The 21,562-nt window shown below is 46.7% G+C and overlaps 1 protein-coding gene across 1 annotated transcript in view; it reads left to right on the top strand.

Moving 5' to 3' along the window:
- Nucleotides 1–21,562, top strand: part of LOC132473657 (adhesion G protein-coupled receptor A3) — a 123,551-nt gene that overhangs the window by 74,570 nt on the left and 27,419 nt on the right. The window contains exons 13-14 of the mRNA XM_060073869.1: nucleotides 13,311–13,518; nucleotides 14,287–14,495. Coding sequence (XP_059929852.1) covers nucleotides 13,311–13,518; nucleotides 14,287–14,495 — 417 coding nt within the window. The remainder of the gene's footprint in view (nucleotides 1–13,310; nucleotides 13,519–14,286; nucleotides 14,496–21,562) is intronic.

The following is a 21,562-nucleotide window of genomic DNA, read 5'->3' as shown; positions in this document are numbered from 1 at the left end:
CCGTTCCTGGTTCCTATTTCTTTGGACATTGTGATGGAGATCACAAGCACCATCTTGCCCTAGGCCCGAGTAGAACTCAATAAAACACAACGCGGCTCTGCCCGTCTCGGCTCCTGAATCTGGTTAAAGGTGTGCTGAGTCCCGAGGGAATGCTCCCGAGTGTGTGAACAAGAGTTTGTGTAAATCTCAATAAATCAACAAGGAAAGTGTTTCCACAGAGAGAACATTGTGTCGTGCACATCTCTGTTGAACAAACTAGGGATTGAATGCATCAGAGCTGGCGACTGTGCGTGGGCCCAAAGTGTCAATGAGTTTACTGGACATTTCTCCCACCATCTGGTTCAGCAGCTTACACATGCATGGTGGGTGGGGGTTGGAGCGGATGTGGGGGGGGGGGGGGGGGACAGGGTTTTTTCCAGCAAAGGTTTTGAGGACTTCTCAAAGTAGTTTGGTTGAGTGTGTCAGTTTGTATTCGGAAACACCCCCACAAAGACATAGACATAAACCGCTGCATACCACCAAATGAATTAAACTGCTACTCACCGCCTTTCCTCTACAGTTCATAATGAGTCAAAGAGAGTCATCCCTGAGCCTTCTTCAAAGGATAATATTTCACAAGAAAAAATCCAAACTGTGAAAGTTTGCATCGAAAAACTTCTCAATCTCAATATCAGTGTCTTTGGCACGTACGACTGATTACTCGCCGCACAACCATCCCCCCTCGCATAAACGCCGAAAAGTAAGCTAGCGTGCTACGGTGCGCTATCAAGACGCTACATCAGCCCCCATTAGCTCACATCCTCGAGAGCGGCACATGCCAAGTGGGCTGGAACTGCATTTAGCAGCTTGATTGGCCCTTACTTGACTTGCAGCTGTAGAATGCGATCCAATGTGCAATTCTTTAGCATAAGCCATCACCCCTCACCCCCCCCCCCCCCCCCCCCCCCCCTCTCCTTCCATCTTCCAACTCCCGCCCACCCAAATCCGACTCCCTCCCTGGCGTTTATCATTGCTTTAGCGCTTTGACGGCGGCCTCCTCTGGAGTGGACGGCATTAGGTGCCCCCATTACCATACGCTCTGGAGAGCCGGGGGGCTGTACTGCTGAAGGACTTAGCTGATGGTGTAGGGAGGGCGGCGGGGGGGGGGGGGGGGGTGTCGATACGGCACGGGCTCTTTAGTCCTTACTGGGGCCACAGCGGAGGAGGCCAGTCAGGGTCAAAGTGCCGCAGACGGAGCGCCAGATAATGTCTCGTTTGGGATGGAGATGTCAGCCGAGAGAGTGCACCCAGGGTGTTAATCTCCCACCCCCCGCCACTCCTCTGGGGGATGAGTGACACAGGAACATGGGAGAATGCTCTTACCAACAGCTGAGATTCCCAAAGTGATCCCGGTCACATGAATAGGAAGACACAATCGCACCGGATACAGGAATGCCATCCTTTTAAAGGATTTTTCTTTGTCCAAGAGTACACATATATGAAGTACATTAAGCCCATGTGCACTAATTACAGGAATGCCATCCTTTTAAAGGATATTTCTACGTCCAAGAGCACACATATATAAGTAGATTAAGCACATGTGCACTAATTCGCGGGAATATACTGTAGAGTGGATTGGAAATGGTGAATGATGTGAAGAAAGTTCTGGTCTGAAATGGGATATTTTACTGCAATGGCAGTGGGTGTTGCAATGAACAGTGTTTCTGGCCTAACGTAATGGCTATTGTGGTAGAAGGTCGCTATTGGCTCCGTAGTAGCTAGGTATTCAGAGGCATCTGGCCTTACGTAGTCAAAGCTTGTTAGCTTCACCCCACAAGCTAGGTGGCTCAGTCCCTCCCCCACCTAAAACCTTCACATCTTCCATTTGTAGAGACCGGAGATAAATTAAATGTGCAACAGAGCAGGACCTGAAAGACTGAGATGCTGACGGTTGCCACCGTTCCCATAATTATATGGACAAAAATAGGAACTAGGATGAAGATACTTATTCATGAGCTAACCACAGAGTCAATTTATTTTTTTAGCAAACAGTTTCAAAATGTGTCCAGGCAGCTCTCCTTCGGTGTGGGTGAATCCCATTGTCATTGGTTATCTCATAGTCTGCCGGATTAGAACCTATATACTCATTTATTTACGTTCATAACATGCCCTGAAAATATTATGCAAAGTATCAGCATTATATAGATTGTCTCTGGAAGGCAAAGCCTTCGCTTTCATAGCCCAGGGACTCTGGCACCAGGGCTTCAGACGTCATTCAGAAGACATCCATGGTCCATATATTCAGCGCCACCCGAGACTGTCTCTCAAGAATAAAGAACACCAGCTTCTGCGTTTCTAAGCTATAGTGGTGCGCTAAATCACGGTTTGTGCAGTCCAGCCAGTGGGAAAAAAAAAGTGGGAAATCAATCAACAACAAAGCCAATCGCTGTCTCTTTCTCTGCTCGCTATCCTACCGGCTCTTTCTTACAAACCTGCAAAGCTAGGATCAAGAAGGATTGTGGCTCATCCCGCTTTTCAATAGATGTTAAAAGGTGGCAATTAAGGCCAGGTTAGCAGGGTGGGTTCTGTGGTCCTGTTGCGCTCTGTGTGAGTAAATTAACCGGCTGATTTATTCTCAGTACAGTGTTAGTAGTCTTACGTAGTTCTTCAAGGAAAGGTTCAAAATCCGGGATTGCTTTTAACTCAGTTTATTGTTAAAGTCTGCATGTTTCGGCATGGTAACTGGCTATGGAACGAAAGTCTAGGAATCGTGTTGAACACGTGTGAGAGATAATAACTCTAGCTACTTTCAGCCACGGGCAGAGGCCCGTGACTGTCCGCGGGTGTGGGTGAAAATCTCTAGCTACTTCACCTCCAGTGCTCAGGTAGAGACCGTCAAGTGGGCGTGGCCTAGTGGGCGTGGCCGGGGTGCCGTAATGGCTTCGGCTTCTTCATATATCTAAAAGGTGCTGCTATCTGTGGCTGGAGCAGCCTCCAATAAGGTCTTGCTCCCCTTGTGGCTATGTATAGTATTTACGGCTTATATGTTTGGTCCTGCTTCATTGGGTCTATGTGTGGGTAGCTTAGATTCTTAAAATACGTAACAGTAGGGTTTCCTTTAAATACGGCGAGGAGAGCTTTTAGGTCCCAAAGTGTGGCCGTGTTTGCTGTAGAGGCTGCAGTGAATCCAATCAGGTTAGGTTTGGGTCCATGTAACCGCATCAGTGTGAACAGCAAATAGCACACGGAATCTAATCTTGTCAAATTGGATTCGTGCCACTTTCATGTGTGTGTCTCATATCAAATCTTCTGCCATGCGAAAGATGAGATCTGTGGCAAAAACAAATCTGAATCGAGCAATAAGACCCGGGATGTGAACATATCCACTCTCTATGTTTCGCAGACCGTTCCATTGCACAATTTGGGCTTCGCTCGGAAGCTGGAGTGGAACGCTACGAGTTCCCCGGATGAATCTGTTCCAACACAATAACTCATGTTAATGGTCACATTACCTAAGAAGCCCCCAATGATGAGGTAATTTAACTGACAACAAGTAATAAAATGGATTCAATCTGTTTGGCGACAGCTCAATCGATTCAAAGGATGATGTCATTGCCATGAGATTGGATGTGGTTAGGTAAACATAGATCACTAACTGACAAGCCCACCTGGCAAGGCTCACCTGTTACCCCGTTTATTTACTTTATTACTTTAAAACTTCACTTATTTGTTTTATGTGATATGTTTCTGAATGTAATGTTCTATTTTTATGTCTCAGGTGAGACCAATAGCGACATATAGGCCAAGGCTGGACAAAATAATTGTAATCTATTATTTTGTATGCTATTCTATTCTATTCTATTCTATTCTATTCTATAATTCCTTCAATTTCCTCGACTGCCTCTGTTTATGTAGGTCAGAGTAGCGGGGAGCCATGTCAAGGTATAAAGTCTTTCAAGTCTGCCAGTAATACTAATCTTCATATGCCTGATGGAAAAGTTGAACGTATGCCAAGCATTTAAATTCATAAATAACACATTTTCACTGGGAAATATTGATTCAAAGCCATAGTTTCTCTTCACAGTCCTTGAAATTCATAGTTCAAAACGACGATCACGCTTCATTTGGCTCACAGAGGTAATATTTGGTCTACGGTAGATTACTTTTGGAACGGAGCGGGGGCTTTCTGCAAGCGCTTTCCCTCTCTCTGGTGCCACACTCTGCTCCTTCCCGCCCACAGGAGGCGCGGGGGAGCCCTCGGTGAGAGTGTGGCGGATTAGAATCGAGTAGCGTTCTCTGTGAGCATTACATTGGTCTGGATGAGCTGGTGCACATCTGTATCCCATCTGTATACCTTCATAGCATCACCCTTACCATGCTCAATGGCAAAGATAATAAACTACCGACACCACACCTGTGTGCCCCTGTTCTTTCGCTTTCAGCCGGAGGTCTGTGTTCGTAAGACCAAGATGGCGTCTTCCCCCCCTCAGGACAATTGTGAGGGAGTGTAAGGGCCTATTGGTCGTGGTTCCGCTGGTTACCCTGTGGTGGGCTTCTTCTGAAGGGACAGGCCATTGATCCAGTGGTCGTGGTAGAGGGGGGTGAGGGAGCAATAAGGGGAGGGGCGGAGAGGGGGGGGGAGGAAGCAGCCGCAGTAGCAGGGTGGACTATGGTAATGGCCCAACCATCGATTAAAGGGATGTGCGTTTAGGCCCCGGAGAGATGCTGTAAATCCTGCCCTGGCTGACCTATAGGCTAGTCCTTGATCTTCACAGTTTCTAGATCTCTCTCACGCACGCATGCATGCATACGTGCATGCAGGCAAGCAGGCACACGCGCATACACAGACACACATGCACAAACTCGCACTCACACACACATATTTACACACACACAAAAATCGCAATGGTTGACAACATTCACTTTGTTCTGAACTGAATGGGATATAAAGTGATGACTCTAGCAATGTCCCTGTTAAAAGATAAAAGTAAATGAAAAAGAAAATTGGATATACGCTGTATGTGCCATCCATTAGTGCTATATTGTACTTAAACCACCGATTCCTGGTGCTGGCTAAATGTGGCTTTATACCCTGGCAGTGAGAAGGTTTTTCTTTCTGAGTGCCTTGCTTTAACACTTTGAAAAAAAGCGATTTTGACTGCCCACGCCATCCCGATACAAATGTCACTACCTTTGCAACAGTCAAAAGCCAAATCACCAGCCAATACCATACCGTAGTTCCCGTATGTTCACCACCATTCGGCCAGGTTCCTGGGAAAAATGGGGGGAGACAGGAGAATATAACATCTGGCCCTGTCTCATGTCCTAACAGCAGTCTTCTCCTCCAGAACCTTTAGCATAGCTTAACTTTGGGATTGTTTTGTCTGCAGCTGAACAATTGATTTTTCAATTGTCTTTTTATTTAGAAATGTATGAAATATGAATATGAATATAATTGTGTCATTAGTCATCGTATGATTATTTTTATTCTTATTTATTGTGTTATTATTGTTGTTTTGGTTGTTGCCAGAAGTAAAATTAAATTCGTTTTTTATCTGCCGCCCATGCACAAAAGAAGGCTGTTCATGGTCCAATGTTCACGGTTTATGTGTATATTTTGTAACACAGCGTTAATACACTCCCTAATTGAAAAGTCTCTATAAAAATAAAACACACACACACACACACACACACACACACCACACACCACACACCACACACACACACACTCCAAAACAATGCTTTACAACATCACTTTGCTCTGAGTGGAATGGGATATATACTATGACTCTAGCAATAAAAACAAACAGATTTTGTAATGAACGTTCTGCTGGGCAGTTTGTTTCACCGCTCTTCATTCTGTGATCCAACTGATGTGATGAAGATGACCGTTACAGCCATTACCGTTTGGTTTCGTGTAGCCCCAGGATTAGTGGCTACGGATTAATATGCTAACAATGTGCCATAAATACACAGCACTTGGCCCTGCTATTATTATGTCTCCCTTCCCCACACCCTGGTACCCAGATCTCCTCCTTCCCCCATGTCCTCCGCTCCTCTCAAAGGGTTCAAACGCAAGACAGAACGACCATTAGCAGAAAATTGTTTGCCAGATTTAGACTATACAAATGGTAGCTTAAAGGTGACATATTATACCAGCAGGTATAAGTGTGATTAGCCGGTACAAGCCTTTTGGAAAATCTGCTTTTTCAAACGTTGCTTATCTATCAATCATACATCTAGGTGGACACGCCCACTTGTGATGTCAGAAGAGGCAAAGTTGAAAACGGCTTGTAACGGCTAATCACACCTAGTGGTATAATGTGTCACCTTTTAAAGAAAACAAAATGATGACTGGTGTTTGCCAGCTCTTCGCGCCGGTGAAATTTAGACTTGATTCCTCATTAATCGATGAAAGCTTTTTCTTAAAAAAAATAATTGCTTAGATTAAACAAACCGTGCCATCGTACCATGTAAATGACACACACACAAGCAGCAACAGGTTAATTACGACAAAACCTGGATTGATACAAGGGCTCCGCACATTAACATGAATATTATATTAGGTATAAGTAATTTGCTCGGTGCAGCGAACACCATGGGGAAAAACGTAGGGTAATCGTGAACACACTGTTATCGCGTGCTGCCTTCACTACTGTGTCTCAGCTTTTACACTCCCGGCTGTAGAACTGATTTACCTTTGCAAGTTCCTCACTAGAGCTGATAGCTGACGGTGCTGGCTGACAGGTCCCTGTGTGTGTGTGTGTGTGTGTGTGTGTGTGTGTGTGTGTGTGCATGCGCATTGCTGTTGGTGTGCATGTGCCTGGGTTTGTTCACCGCCATGAGGCCTGGCTGGAACCAGTTGACTTGTGGCTCCATCAAACACAGTGATGGCACTGCAGACGTGAGGCTGAGTTGATTAGAATTTTTGTGTGTGTGTGTGTGTGTGTGTGTGTGTGTGTGTGTGTGTGTGTGTGTGTGTGTGTGTGTGTGTGTGTGTGTGTGTGTGTGTGTGTGTGTGTGTGTGTGTGTGTGTGCATGCGTGTCAGCGTGTGCATGTGTAAGATTCATCTGCAAAGCTCTGTTTCTTTCTCTTTTTCCTCCCTCTGCTCTTAGACATATCTTTGCCATGCAGAGGGCAACCTCTCTCACACTGCTCCTCCATCCTAGTTTGAATAAGTTTGTGTGTGTGTGTGTGTTTCGGATGAAACCATAAAAAAAGATGACACTCCAGCATTAATATGCAAATATCCCCAGACCTCCACTGTAAGCAGCGGTATCTTGTTTTCAATGAAATATCATATTTACTCAGTGCTTGACACATGAATATTAAATCAGGTTCACTGTAAAGCAAAAAAAACAGATATTAACTGACAGTTTGATGGTTTAATTTTTGTGTTGGCTTTGCGGTAGGCGGCTTCCAAAAACATCCTGGAACACATTGGTTCAGCCGGGGAGCCACCTGTTGAAAAACCTACACCTCGGTTCACACAGCTCATGCATATTCATGTTTTCAGTTTCCATGTAATGGTCCCGAACAAGGAGACCCCCCCCCCCCAACCCAACCCACCCACCATCATCCCCTCCCCTCTCCCGGTGGGGCCAAGAGGAAATTGTTAAGTCACACAGTTTCGTGTGCCGCGGTTACCATGGCGACACTTGAACAAAAAAAAAAAAAGAGAGAAAGAATTGAACGCTGGCTATACCTCCTGGCCACTGAATCGTGAACAGGGAACAGAGAGGTTCACTCTGAGGAGCATGGGGTCTCACTGGTTATTACCACCTGATGATGACCTCAATGCATCATGCAGAGGGCTGCTGGCCACCATGTACACACGTGGACACGTCTGTCTTTGTGTGACAGGCATGGCTGGGTTCATGTAATTACCATTAAGTACCTCGTTGTCGTGGAGATGGTTCATCGGTCCCTATTATTTGGAGGGGTTTTGTAGGATTTGTGCATTATAGTGTGCATTGTGTGCATTGTTCATTAATGCATTATAGACGCTACATGCAACTGGAATTGCCACCCGTTAGGATGGCACAAATGACTGCAATTTTGGGCAAGCAGGCTCCCATCCCACGCAATAAAGACATGTGTGGTAAACACGGCACACAGGGAACATCAAATGGACACTGGGAGGTAATTGAATGATTCAATCTATGCCGTGCACAGCAGTTCACATTAATCTCCAGCTCAGGCGTGCATCTGAAAGGACATTCTGCAAAAGCGCCCCTGTGCGGCCTTCAGGGTTTCACTCCTCTTTTTAAATTAAGATCCACTTTAATCATGATGTTGAACTGGAACGCGGCACACCTTATGATGCGCTTACAGGGACTCACAGCTAGCTCTGATCAGATGAACCAGTGATGTTTCATGGCGCGTCACTGATGTTGCGTCACCGTCGCATGCAGCTTTGAATCGGTAAAGGATCAGTTCATGAACAAACTAATCATGTGCTTCATCCATGCATTCTTGTTCCTGTTTCAAACGAGGGAAACTGAGGGTGGACCACGGTGGTCTGTTGTGTAGCTGTGTTTCCCTCCACGAAGCTGTCCAAACTGAGAAGACCCCACATCCCCCCAGTTAGCACCCTTGAGGGCCCCCAGGCCACTGGCCACCCCTAGCTTACATTCTCACCGCGATAGCCAACTGTTATGCTGCAACAAAATGACCTCCCCGTTAATCCTGCCCAACAGCCCTGGAGCGAGAGAGAGGGAAAGAGAGAAGGGAGAGAGACAGAGAGAGATAGGAAAACAAGATCTGGGCACATTCCAAAAAAAGGGCAATTCATGGGTGAAATGCTCACTCAACCATAACAAAAAGTCTCTTATTTATTCACTGTTGGAACCTCAGCTGCCTGACATCACATGAAGAAAATCCCCCCACCCACGGCCGCAAGGAATCACATCATTTCCACAACTTAACGCCAACACAAAATATTTTTTGCCCGAATATTCCAAGCACTTAGAAACCCATCAAAAGGACATAGTGAAATGTGCATAACTGACAAATAAATATATAAGCAGATATAAGAGAGCTGCATCGCTCTAGCTTCCCCTCAGGAAGCCGATCCCTTACCTGACTTTAAGGTGAATATGAATGTCGTGGGGCGTAGCAGCAACCACACTCTGCAAGCTCATTCATCTGGAACCCAGAGGAGTAGCCGCATTTTGATTGGTTGACAAGCTCATCCATATCTGGAACCCAGAGGAGTAGCCGCATTGTGATTGGTTGACAAGCTCATTCATATCTGGAACCCGGAGGAGCAGCTGATTCAGATTGGTTGACGTGCTTATCCGAATGTTGGACAGAGTGCAACTATTATTTCTTCTGCCAACGTGAAAGCGCTGCATTCATGTTTTGTGTGGCCAAAATTGTACCAAAAGACAAACACTCAAGGATATACACTCCAACGTGAGTAATCTTGACTACAGAATGAGCTGACCCCAAGTTCTAATCTTATCTTGACGCTTTGAACTGAGATCGGAATGTCGATGTTGACAATGAATTGGGGAAAAACTTTCAGGATTTGAATTCGTTTTTCTGGCGACGAAAGAGCCTATAATGTTCATTCTATTTTTGAAGATTTTAATGCAATAACGATGAAATAATGAATGGAAACATCGCTTTTGGATTCACAATATGAAGGGACATTTTTAATTGAGTATTTTTTTTTATATTTACATTAATAGTTAAACAACTCATTTCCCCAATGATTCTAAGAAATAAATATGTTAAAAATAATACTATGAACTTTATACATGCATGCTCTGTCATTGTTAATATTGGTCTCTGTTGTCCACATGCTGTGTAATTATGTGATCATCTAATTATCATTCTAAGAGACTGAGGAAAAAGACTATTAGCAACAGATATTGTACGCAAACCCACAGATAATTGGAAGAACCTCACTTCAAAATGCTGAAAGCCCATATTTAAAACAGAGCCATTATCAGATGTTTTCTCGTCTCATACTTGCCTCTTTTGGGGCTTTGAATCAATAACACTGCAGCCAACATCTTCAAGCATTGCCAACTCACATATTTGTATTCATTCATTTTTATTGACTGCAGCTTTGATTAAACCAATTACTTTTGGATGTATTCTTGGGTTAATGTTTTGCAACGATTCTCAAATTCTTAATATTCATCTGTACCAATCAAAATCTCTTGTTACCACCACCATCCCCACAGCCTCCTTTAGACACACACACACACCCACATGCACACACACCACACAACACACAACACACAACACACACACAAGCACACACCACCATGTCTCCACAGTGTCTGAGCTGCTGTTCGAGCTGGCAGAGGGGAAGTGTTTCTGACGGTGAAGTCTGAGCCATGTTTAACTGACTGGTGTACTTTACGACCCTCTTAAATCTGTTCTAATGGCCCCCAACATACACCCATACACCCCCCAGCCCCCTCCACCCCCTGCCTCACCCTCCACACCAACACGCCGTGCATAGTAAAATGGAAAGCCTGTTGGCATGGCAACCGCTTGTGTTTAATTTCTCCCTGTACGTCATGGAAACACTTGAGAGAGGATAGGTTCTTTAAGCCTCAACCCAGGCAATCGCTTTTGGGCAAAATCATTTCGTTTTTTTAAGGCTTACATATTCAAATTCAACATATTCAAATGCAAGCAGCTTTTACAAAGGCCAATTTACTGGCTCTTGTTTAATTTGGGGGAAAAAGGCATTATTCACTGCTTTCATGTACAATCCCACTAACGGAAACAAAATGCACTTACAGGTTTGACATTTTGACAATCAATCCTTAATTGATAGGCGGGGAAGCAGTGTTTTAACGCGGAGGCACAGAGTGACGGCCCTCATGATGTCATTGCAAGGCTGGGCACTTCTCACACCCACCAGTAAATCTGAATGGATTGAACCCATGATCTTGACTGGTGTGTGGACACACACACACACACACACACACACACACACACACACACACACACACACACACACACACACACACACACACACACACACACACACACACAAAAGATTACTCTGGCTTCCAATTCCATCACCTTTGGGGGTCGAGAACTAAAGTTGGTGGTGTCGAATTCCCCCCCCCCCCCCCCCCCCTCCCCCAGAGGTCTTCAATCGTCAGGCGACTGCACATTTCTGCACTTCGGTGAGGATCAGGCAAGGGGAGAGAGGGGAGGATGCAGTGGGAGGGGGTTGGTGGGTGATGGGTGGTATGTGTGTCTCGTGGAGGGGGGAGGGGGGGGATGGAGAGGGAGGGACTGCAGGATGTGTGCGGTAAGCGACCGAGATAGGTGACTGCTGACATTCAGCTGGGTGCCCTCTGCAAGGAAAACAACGATGAGTGCTGGGGAAAACAAGGGAGGGCTGCTTATGAAGGTGAGAGAGAGAGAGAGAGTTTGATTATGGTTGCCAAGGGATAGCATACCTCATCCCCTGAAGGGCAGGGCCTTTGGGCGGGGATGGGGTGTCAAACGGCTGTGTCACATCCAGCTAAATCAGCTCTGATGTTTCAGGTCCCTTGTGCTACTGATGCAGTGTTTATGGGAGATTTCGTTCTTTTTCTTTAACGCGGGTGGATGTGGTGGATTGTAGAGAGTTCCTCACTCAGGGGACCCCGACACCGAGCGGCGGGGTTGGGGTAGCGTGTGTTTTCGGGGGTGCCTGTCCCTTTGATGAGATAGGGATGAAAGGGGGATGGAAGATGGAGAAGGCGATTGTGAGACATGGCTGTGAGTTGTGTTGTGGCGAGGTCGACTTCACAATGAGAAGAGATCGAATAAGATCAAAACCGCTCTTCAGAAGTGTGGAGGCACTTCTGTGGCGCTCATGCATCAAGCACCGTATCAAGGCAGCAATCTTCTCAACCTCTCTCCCCCCCCGCTGCCCCGTCTCGGAGTGGCTTCTGAATGAGAGCCTACATGGGAAAAATAAACTGAGCGACATAAATCTTAACGCGGCTTTGGTTTCTCTTTCTTTTTCCCTCCTGCCATTTCACCGTGGATCCAGTTCACCTAGATACTGGCAATGTGTATCTGCACATATGCTTATACACACACGTGCGTGTACACACAGACACACAAAACGCACACATGCAGAGAAATGAGGGGAGGGGCGGGGACATGGCCCGGGTGACGCTATTCCGCTATGGTCGCATCATTCAGAGCAGAGAGAGAGAGAGCGAGAGAGGAGGACGCGTTCCACACGATTAACAAATTTGGCTGCTTCACTCTGCCAAGACGGGATTGTTCCGTTTTACGCCTCTAGAAACTGCACCCTAAACGATGTAAGGCCATGCTGTGGGCGTATACATTGCTATAAAGCCTACACACGCACACACACACACACACGCACGCACGCACGCACGCGCGCACGCACGCACGCACGCACGTGCACACAGATATTCATGCACACACACGCACACACACACTCACTCTCTCCTCTTCCGAGTTTAAAGTGCTGATTCTTTCACGGTGGAGGATGATGAGTGAAGCCAGAAAAACAAACAAGCAACTGACTGAGTTGACAAGGAGCGTGAATCATCAACATTATCTTTGATTGGTAAACGGCTGTGGGAGCTATCCCCACCGATGTAAGGGCACCTTTAAAGTTCCTCGCTCAGGATTGAAGAATCATGCAAAAAGTGTTGTACAGACAATATGTACCATGATTATATTTCAATATAAACACATGACATTGTAGTTTAACAGGCAGCATTGACCTCTTGTGTGCTTGTTGGTCCTGAGTCTTAAGTTCAGTCCAGCTCAATGTGTTCAACACACACAGCCCTGGATCCTTCTGAAGCCCCTCTTCTCCATGAAGCCTCACACAGAAAATATACATGGGATATATATATATATATATATATATGCATGTATATATGTGTCTTGTAAATATATAGTATATCAATATATATATATATCAATATATATATCAATATATATATATATATATATATATATATATATATATATATATATATATTTGGTGTAGAGTTTATAGATGGCAGAAGAAGATAAAGTCGGACCGGTTGTCTCTTTAAATCAAGCCGCGGTGTTGATGTGCCCTCGAGCTGAGATGGTAGGAACCATTTCCCCTTCTGCGGCAGGGCGCCTGACCAAGTAGGCGCAGAGAGCACTTTAAACCTACCGCGTGATGCTCGTTCCCTGACCACTTCAGGTCTCTCCGTTCAGTCTTAGGCGAGAAACGCCAAATCGAGAGTATTTCTCTAATAGAGCAACCTCGCCCCCTCCCCTCCCCTGCACATCTGTGTCATTATTTAATTTTTATTCCCTTTTCTTTTTTTTGTTTCATCCGCAGAACTCAGTGGCAGTCGCCTCGATCCATGTACCGCTGGCTGCTCCGCCTGTCTCCTCCGCGGTGCAATCTGTTGATAACTCCACTTGCAATCTGCAGTTTATTGTCTTTCGCAATGGGAAACTCTTCCCTTGCACGGGGAATTCGTCAAATCTTGCAGATGACGGGAAACGTAGGAGCGTTTCAACACCAGTTGCTTTCACCAAATTAGGTAAGGGGGGGAAATCCATTTTTATCATCATGTTGTGCGTGTGTGATGTCAACGCTGCACGAGCGGCTCAGACAACATGCTTGCTCTAGCGAATGGATATTACGTCAATCTGCTGTTGTGCTAAATGTGGACATCATTGATGCAACGCGGTTTTTTGTGCACTGTAATGCAACTTTGTTTTTAAACATTGTAGTTATTGATATGGACCCTTGATGTTGACTCGATATCGCCTGCCCATAGCTATGCTGTCGGGGAAATTTAAATTTACGCAGCCGATTGGAAGCAGACATACTCATTTTCTTTTGTATTGCGTGTTAATAAGCCGGAAAAAAACAACAGTAGGCTATAGCGAAGTGTGGTGCCGGCGTGTTGACTGGAACAACGTGAGGCGGATATTATGTATGTGTTTGTGATCTGCATAAAGGCAAAACACGACACACACGTGACTGTATCCATGTGGTCATGCACGCGTAGTGTGTGTGTGTGTGTGTGTGTGTGTGTGTGTGTGTGTGTGTGTGTGTGTGTGTGTGTGTGTGTGTGTGTGTGTGTGTGTGTGTGTGTGTGTGTGTGTGTGTGTGTGTGTGTGTTTTACTAATGAGACGACTGTATGTCTAAGGCTCTGCGTCTCCCACTGTTCGTTCTCTCGTGCTCGTGTTTTTAGCATATCAAACCCACGCACTTTCCCCCGCTGCACTTCCTTCACCTTATTTCCATGTGTTGCTCTCATTGACTTGTTTATTTATTGTTTGGTTTTATTTTGTTTTGCAGATGGGTGCATCCTCGGAACCGCCGTGCAATCCGTTACCATTAATCTCAGGCACTTCGCACTGGGTGTAGACCCCACTGCCGCCTACTGGGATTTCGACCTACTCGATGGGCACGGTGGTTGGCGGGCAGAGGGGTGCCACATAACTGGCTCCGCGGGCAACACGACCACCATTCATTGCACTCATCATAATAACTTTGCTGTGCTAATGGTGAGTAGACTCTATCGAGGGAAACGAGAGAAAAAAGCATCCTTCTCCGACCCTCCCCACACGCGCACGCACGCACACACACACACACACACACACACACACACACACACACACACACACACACACACACACACACACACACACACACACACACACACTAACACAAATACACTCACGCACACTTTGGGAGATATCTAAACTCCCCCCACCCCAACGTCCCAAACCTCTTAGCTTTTTTATCTTGCTTGGTGCTATAATGGATCAAATGCATCGCTTTTCCCACAAAGGAACAGACGTGGGTCACGTGCTGCTCCGAGAAGAAGAAGAAGCACTTATTGCTGGGTCTTTTTTTTTTTTTTTTTTGGTTGCCTGATTATCCTCTGGTTGGAGAGGGGAAGGATTTATTTTTTTGGTGATCACCCCCTCGCGTTTGGTGGGATTCTCTCTTTGGATGTGGAATATATACGCCATACCATCCTTTCCCTCCCCGTGCGTGTCGGACCGGAGAAGTTGCGTGGTGTGTAGTCTGCCGCCTCTTCCCTGAGCGGCGGCTGAGATCGAAGCGATGCTCGATAGAAAGTAGCGCTTGTCAGTAGCGATTCGCCCGCGAGCGCCAGTGGTGCGCTAATTGGTCCAATCCTCGTCGACTATCCCAAAAAAAACAACCTTCGATCGTCGACCATAGTAGCGTCGTGAATCTATTCCGGCTCTTTTTTTTTTGTAAAGTTGGCTTCGGCGTTTTCTTGCAACGTTTTTTCCCGGCAAATGCCTTCTCCTCGACGACGTGCCCTGTTGAAATTGATTTAATGAGGATAATACTAAAGGCGCAATGGCATTACACCGCTCAGTCGTTCCGTACAGCCGCCGCGCTTAGTACGCTTTTGGATGAACAGAAATCCTCCGGATGTTTACCGAAGAGTGGGATTCGTTAGACTGGGAGGTCAGTTATCCGTGTGAGCATGCGAGTGTTGTTCTGGAAATGCCACCGCTGTGATTCCACTTGCCATTTACCTGCATTTTCTTGTTGTATTGAGCTGATTTACCATGCTGTTGTCGTTCTCGTATGAAATGAACGAGACTCGGCTCGAAAAGCCGCATAGAAGAGACCGGTATACAGGGAGGGGGGGGGGGGGGGGGGGGGAGAAACCGGCATAGATTTCCCCCCACAAAGTGGGCTGTGTGTTCGGAATACTAAGAGGTTATCAGGTGGAGAAGCATATGTGTAACATGGTGCCATTGTGCAGCAGCAAGGCTGTAGCGCTGTGTGTGTGTGTGTGTGTGTGTGTGTGTGTGTGTGTGTGTGTGTGTGTGTGTGTGTGTGTGTGTGTGTGTGTGTGTGTGTGTGTGTGTGTGTGTGTGTGTGTGCGTGTAGCCCTGTTTAGTAGCCAGGCTGGTGCTGGGGAGACGCGCTCAACGGCACACCGTCACTTGGCACCTTGTGGCTGTCAGCGCGAGACTCAAAGCGAGATCGGCAATTTTGTAAATGGACGTGGCAACAGATTAATGATTTGAACTTCAGGGCACGTTCGTGCTGGGGGAGGGGTGTTGGGAGAGAGGGTGATTGAAAATAGGGAGTAGGTGCCGCCTCGAAAATGTCTACTACACACAATGCCTCGAAGACATTTTTTAGGGGTCTCTTATTTTTAATGCAGTCACCACACCCGCCTGGTCTCTGCAGTGCGCGGGAAAAATAGGACCCTTATTTACGGATTCGTGACATCATTCCCCCGTCGACGCTATCCACGGTTGAACAGTCCGTTATTGGAGTCCGTTACTTCAAGGTTGTTACTGGATGACCTGTTGCATAACATTACCTAAAGCTGTGATGTCTGCATGCATGTGTGACTGTGGCACTGGACGACTGAAAATTGTTTTTGATGACAGTTAAAGGGACATGTGTTTCTGCCTTTGACAGTGGTCTGAATGTGAAATAATATAAAGGCAACTTCCAAACTCTGAATTGTGCAACAGAATATAGAAAACTGATGATAGAGGGTGAACATGGTAACAAAGAATATAACTTCTTCTTCCATGTCATGTAAGGATCAATCTAACTGATTCTTGCCTTTGGAATCAGACGTAATGTTATTATAAACAAGACCTCATTATTTAAGAATCCATGCTGTGCTGCTTCCATACAAGCACAATTCACCATAACACAAGCACAAGATCTGCGCAAGCATTAACATATAAATGAATCAAGACAAGAATGCAAAGCAATAGACAGGAAAGCCCACAGGCACGATACAGGCTTTGGCAAACCATTAATGCGTTTGCACATGTGTGTGTGGGTGCATGTGCACGTGTGTGTGTGTGTGTGTGTGTGTGTGTGTGTGTGTGTGTGTGTGTGTGTGTGTGTGTGTGTGTGTGTGTGTGTGTGTGTGTGTGTGTGTGTTTCTATGTGTATGTTTGTCTGTGCGCAACTGAGTGGGGATGATTAGCAAATAGTGTCACAAGCCAATGCTACTGTCCCAGAGGGCTGGAATCCAGCTGTAGGAGTTTGGATTAAAAAAAATATTTTAATGAGCAATTTTCTCGTCGTCTTCTTTTTTGAGTCGGTGGCATGAGACAGTGAAATGGAGCCTGGATCTGTGGACTGAATCCCAAATCACTGGCACCACACCACGGGTTAACTGAACTGCACTGAGAGGAGGTTTATGCTGCTTTCATTTGGAGAGGGGGAGAGGTGGCCTGGACATTTCATGAATACCGCCGGCTATCTGCAGTGAGTTTTCTGCTGAAGGTGAAAGTGACAGTGGGGCTCTCCGCCACCGCTGCGACACAGGCAGGTTTAAAGCGCGCTGACGTTTGAGGTGGGGAGGATACGGGGTCACAACGTCAGCTACTTTCAGCACCTTGGACAGTTCCCGCTCTCTTTTTGCCCTTCTCTCTCTCGCCCCTTCTCAAGCTCTTCATCGGTCAGCCCTCAGCTTCCTCTCACACGACCCCCCTCCTCCCACCCATGCAAATGTCTCTGTATGTTTGTTTGTGTGTGTGCCTAATTGTCATGTGCCCCCTCCCCCTTCCCCCCTTCCTGTCCCCATGGCAGCCTAATGGCTGGTCCGCAAGGTGGTAATGAATGACTGTTGAAGCAGACATCTCTGCACTTGATTGTTGGACTGCTCGAGACGATTCCTCATGCATGAGCAGACCTTTACAGAGACAGAGGAAGAGAGAGAAAGGGAGAGGGAGGAGAGGCTGAGGGATGAACAAGTAACCCGTTTTTTTCTCATCTCTGCCCAATTATAACAAAGGCCATCCGAGTGCATGTACTGTAAATTCCTTAACAAATATGCTGTATAGGGAGAGAGCAGATTTCTTAGCTTAAGGGTGTGCGTGAGTGTTCGTGTTTGTGTGAGTATTCTGCATCACACATTGTGCTGTGGCTTGACTTTGATTAAACACTGCTTAAAGCAGAGGACCATATTCAGCATCGTCACTGTGTCTCTGCTCTTTCAAGGCTCCAACTGTTGTGCTCAAATCTTCCTTAGACCTCTGTGAACTTTCAAGCGGAAGCCAGGCGGGCTAAGCGAGATTACATCTCGGTGGAGATATGCATGATGTACTCCCTGGGTTTTAAAGGAATTATTTTCCGTAACAAGTGAGATAGGAATCGTCAATGTTCAAGGGTGGTTGGAGACGGAATGTTGCACATAGCGCTGTTAGCAGGAGGAGAGAGGAGAGGTCAGGTTCGCACTAGGCTAGATATTGTCAGCGTGGCGGTAGGTTTAGGCCTACTGTCTGAACTAAGCTGGCCCTTTCCATCTTTGAAAAGAGAGCTCATAAGATAAACTATTGTTTCTTTATAGATGGGCATAATGAAAATGATGGCTCTAATATTTTGTTGTGAACTTGTGATCCACAGTTGGCTTGAGGTGTCCGGACGTGTGCTTAAGAAAAGGCGTTAACTGAAACAGTGAATGAACTGTGTGGGGAAGGTGAAAAGGTGGGCGAAAAATGCTAGTCCGGTCAGAAAACCTTTGACGCACGAAAACTGTGTTTTACGCCAGATATTTCAGAGTAGTTTTGCCTCTTAGATGACAGATAACACTCTCTTATTGTGGGAGCATGTTTTCGTAGTTCGACCCGACAAATACACTCATACAAACTCTCAATCAATAGCTAGAAACAACAGCTCTATAATTTTCGCCCATCCGATACTTCTATTAATGTCCGTCATTGCTTCTCCTTCCCGGGCAGCCTGTCCTCATGTCCAACCCCCACGCAGCTGAGCACGCTCATACATGACTTGGTATGCAGCCCTAGGAGCTGACTATGGGCATTAACTCTTAACATCGCACTGCTACAGATTGGGTGATCTGCACTAGAGCTTCGTAGCCTCCATATAAACACTCAGCGGCTAAAGTATAATGGCTGCCCGAGCACGGGGAGTAGATTGGCTCCGGGCTACGCTTCAAGCGGCCAACAACGGATGAAGCGTCTTTAGTTCTGACATGCAGCGCTGCTTGGCTCTCAATGGGTCGCAGTGGCACCACTTTGAACACTACTTCGACCCCACCCGTCCATTTCCTTTGGTACATCATCCCTTCCAGCCCCTCACACACAAAGCACATCAGGGGTGAGGCATGGAGGCATCTTTGAGGGGGTTTATCCGAGATGAGCTCTCTGTTGATCGTTACTTTGCGATTCTTTCTTCTTTTATTTCGGAGTTCGGCCATTTTTATTCTCTTTCACTGGTAATTTGCAGAAAACTTGTTGTTGGTGGAAAATAACTGCGATTCGACTACCCGTCTCATTTGCAATGAATATATATGAACGCATTTACTGAGACTTGCCGCTAGATATTGTTTATATTTCCGAAGAAGGCGTTCTCTCTAAGTTCTGTTTTCTCCTCATTAGCGGGGTGCGCTTTTGGCTGAGCTCCTAGCTAACATCATCACGGCACACTGCTACTGCTTATATTTTGCCCATGAGCAAAAGCAGGTTCCTTGTGCTTTTTTGTTTTTTTAGGTGTTTTGCATTGGTTCCACCCGGGGCCCCGTTCTGATTTCTTCTGCTTCTGAGACTTCATACTGTGCACTTTAGAAGACTCTTTTTTTGTTCTATACAGCAACAATAATATCGTTGTTGTTAGGGGGGGGAGAGGTGAAGGAGTTGGGCTCTGTCCTGGTTTAGCAGATTGGCGTTCGTGTGTGTGTGTATGTTTGTGTGTGTGCATGTGTGTTAGTAAAAAAAAATCGTATCTACTGCCTCCACTATCCAAGCTATTCCCTTTGTCGTTCCCTTCCCTCATACTTTCCCCTCTCTGGCGTGGGGTTTGCTGACGGCTGTTGGAAGCATTCGACTCGGTCTTGAGTTGGGAGAGGGGTAGGATCATTCAGTATGTCAGCCTCCCCCCACCCCCCCTGATACCACGTCGCTGGCGGCCAATAAGTCGACATGCATTGCAGATCGTATTCTTCCTGACTAATGAGTTCAGAGCGCGCAGCCCACCATTTCTCAGCTATCAACAGTCTTGCGCTTGCTTGGCCGGAATTAGCCAATACGCACCGCCGGCACCCCCACCACCCCGCCCCCCCGCCCTAATTTCTTCTTCCCCTCTATTCTGTGGATGTGGGTCCGCGACATCCATTTTATTTCCATAGTGTTGCAACCTCCTTTTTGAGCTTAGTTATAAACTACATTATGTTAACAAATGGTCTTTCAAATGCTGGATCCTCCTCGCAGGTCAGAGTATGACAGATTAGAATATGGTGCTGCTTGCAGCAGAATAATGTTGTGCTACCGTGTGTGTGTGTGTGTGTGTGTGTGTGTGTGTGTGTGTGTGTGTGTGTGTGTGTGTGTGTGTGTGTGTGTGTGTGTGTGTGTGTGTGTGTGTGTGTGTACGTGAGTACGTGTGTGTGTGTGTTTGGCTGGTGTGGGTGGTTATGTCTGTGTGTCTGTCTGTGTGTTTTTGGTGCGTGTGTGTGTCTGGAGGGTGTGTGCTTTTTTGTGTGACTGCACGTGGCGGCTTGCGTGTGTGTCTGCATGTGTGTGTGTGTGTGTCCGTGGGGATCACTCAGTGGAACGTTCCAACGAAGGAGAGTTAATGGGCTATTCAACGGGTGCACCGTTTGGATGTTGTTTACAGCCCCTGATTAATTGGATGGCCAAACATCAGCGGCGTCTTTATGGGCCGAACACTGCGCGGGTTCCTGATGTGAAACACGTCCGCCCTGACAGTCGCTGTGTCGTTATGACAACGATACCATCGCAGGTGGTGTGATTTGATGATGCGGTCGATACCGAGTCGTTGTTGTCAACGGGTGAGCTACGGTGAAAGTTACAAACGTGAAAAACCTAAACAAGAAAACGACACTCGAGTATGGGTCTGGGGCTGCTGTAGCTCGTGGCACAAATGGAGGCAGACACACCAGTGCACACAGGCGGGCCACATCTAGAGATGACAAGTGGGGTCACAGTAGATTAAAAAGAATAAGCTACCCCGCTGTGCAGCATGTGACCAGAAGCCAACTGACACACTTGATTTATGTCCCAGTCCGGCTGCCGACACTAGATACTAGCACCACCGACTGGCCATCCACACAAACACTCACACGCACACACATACACACACAAACGCACTGTCTCTAGAGTAGAGGCTGCTGAAAGATGCACATACAAGAGACTGACCAGTCCGATGTGAATCTGCTCTTCGCTTTCAGCCCACCCTGCCTCCTACCCCGACTCTCCTACCCTCTCTGCTATCCATGTCACCTGGCCCAACCCCCTTCATCTCTCTTGCTCTCCTTCTAATCTTTCCCTCCTCCTCCTCCTCCTTTCCCTCCTCTCACCCTCACCTCTTCCTCTCTCACTCCACTCAGTTTCCATCCAACCTGGGGTCTCTCTCTTTCCTCTCTCTCTCTCTGTCTCTCTCTCTCTCCCTCTCGCTCTCTCTCCCTCTCCCTCTCCCTCCCCCCCTCCCTCCCTTCCTCCCTCCCCCCCTTCTCTTTCCTATGCTCCACCGCCCTCTTTTTCTTTCCGTTTCGCTGCGTCAACAGTAGCTCGCTAGTGGACAGGGCAGCTCCGTCGCCGACCCTTGTGAGTGAGAGATTGGAACGAGGCCT

Source organism: Gadus macrocephalus, chromosome 15, assembly GCF_031168955.1.
Source record: "Gadus macrocephalus chromosome 15, ASM3116895v1".
Classification (NCBI taxonomy): Eukaryota; Metazoa; Chordata; class Actinopteri; order Gadiformes; family Gadidae; genus Gadus; species Gadus macrocephalus.
This window is presented reverse-complemented; position numbering and strand designations above follow the sequence as displayed.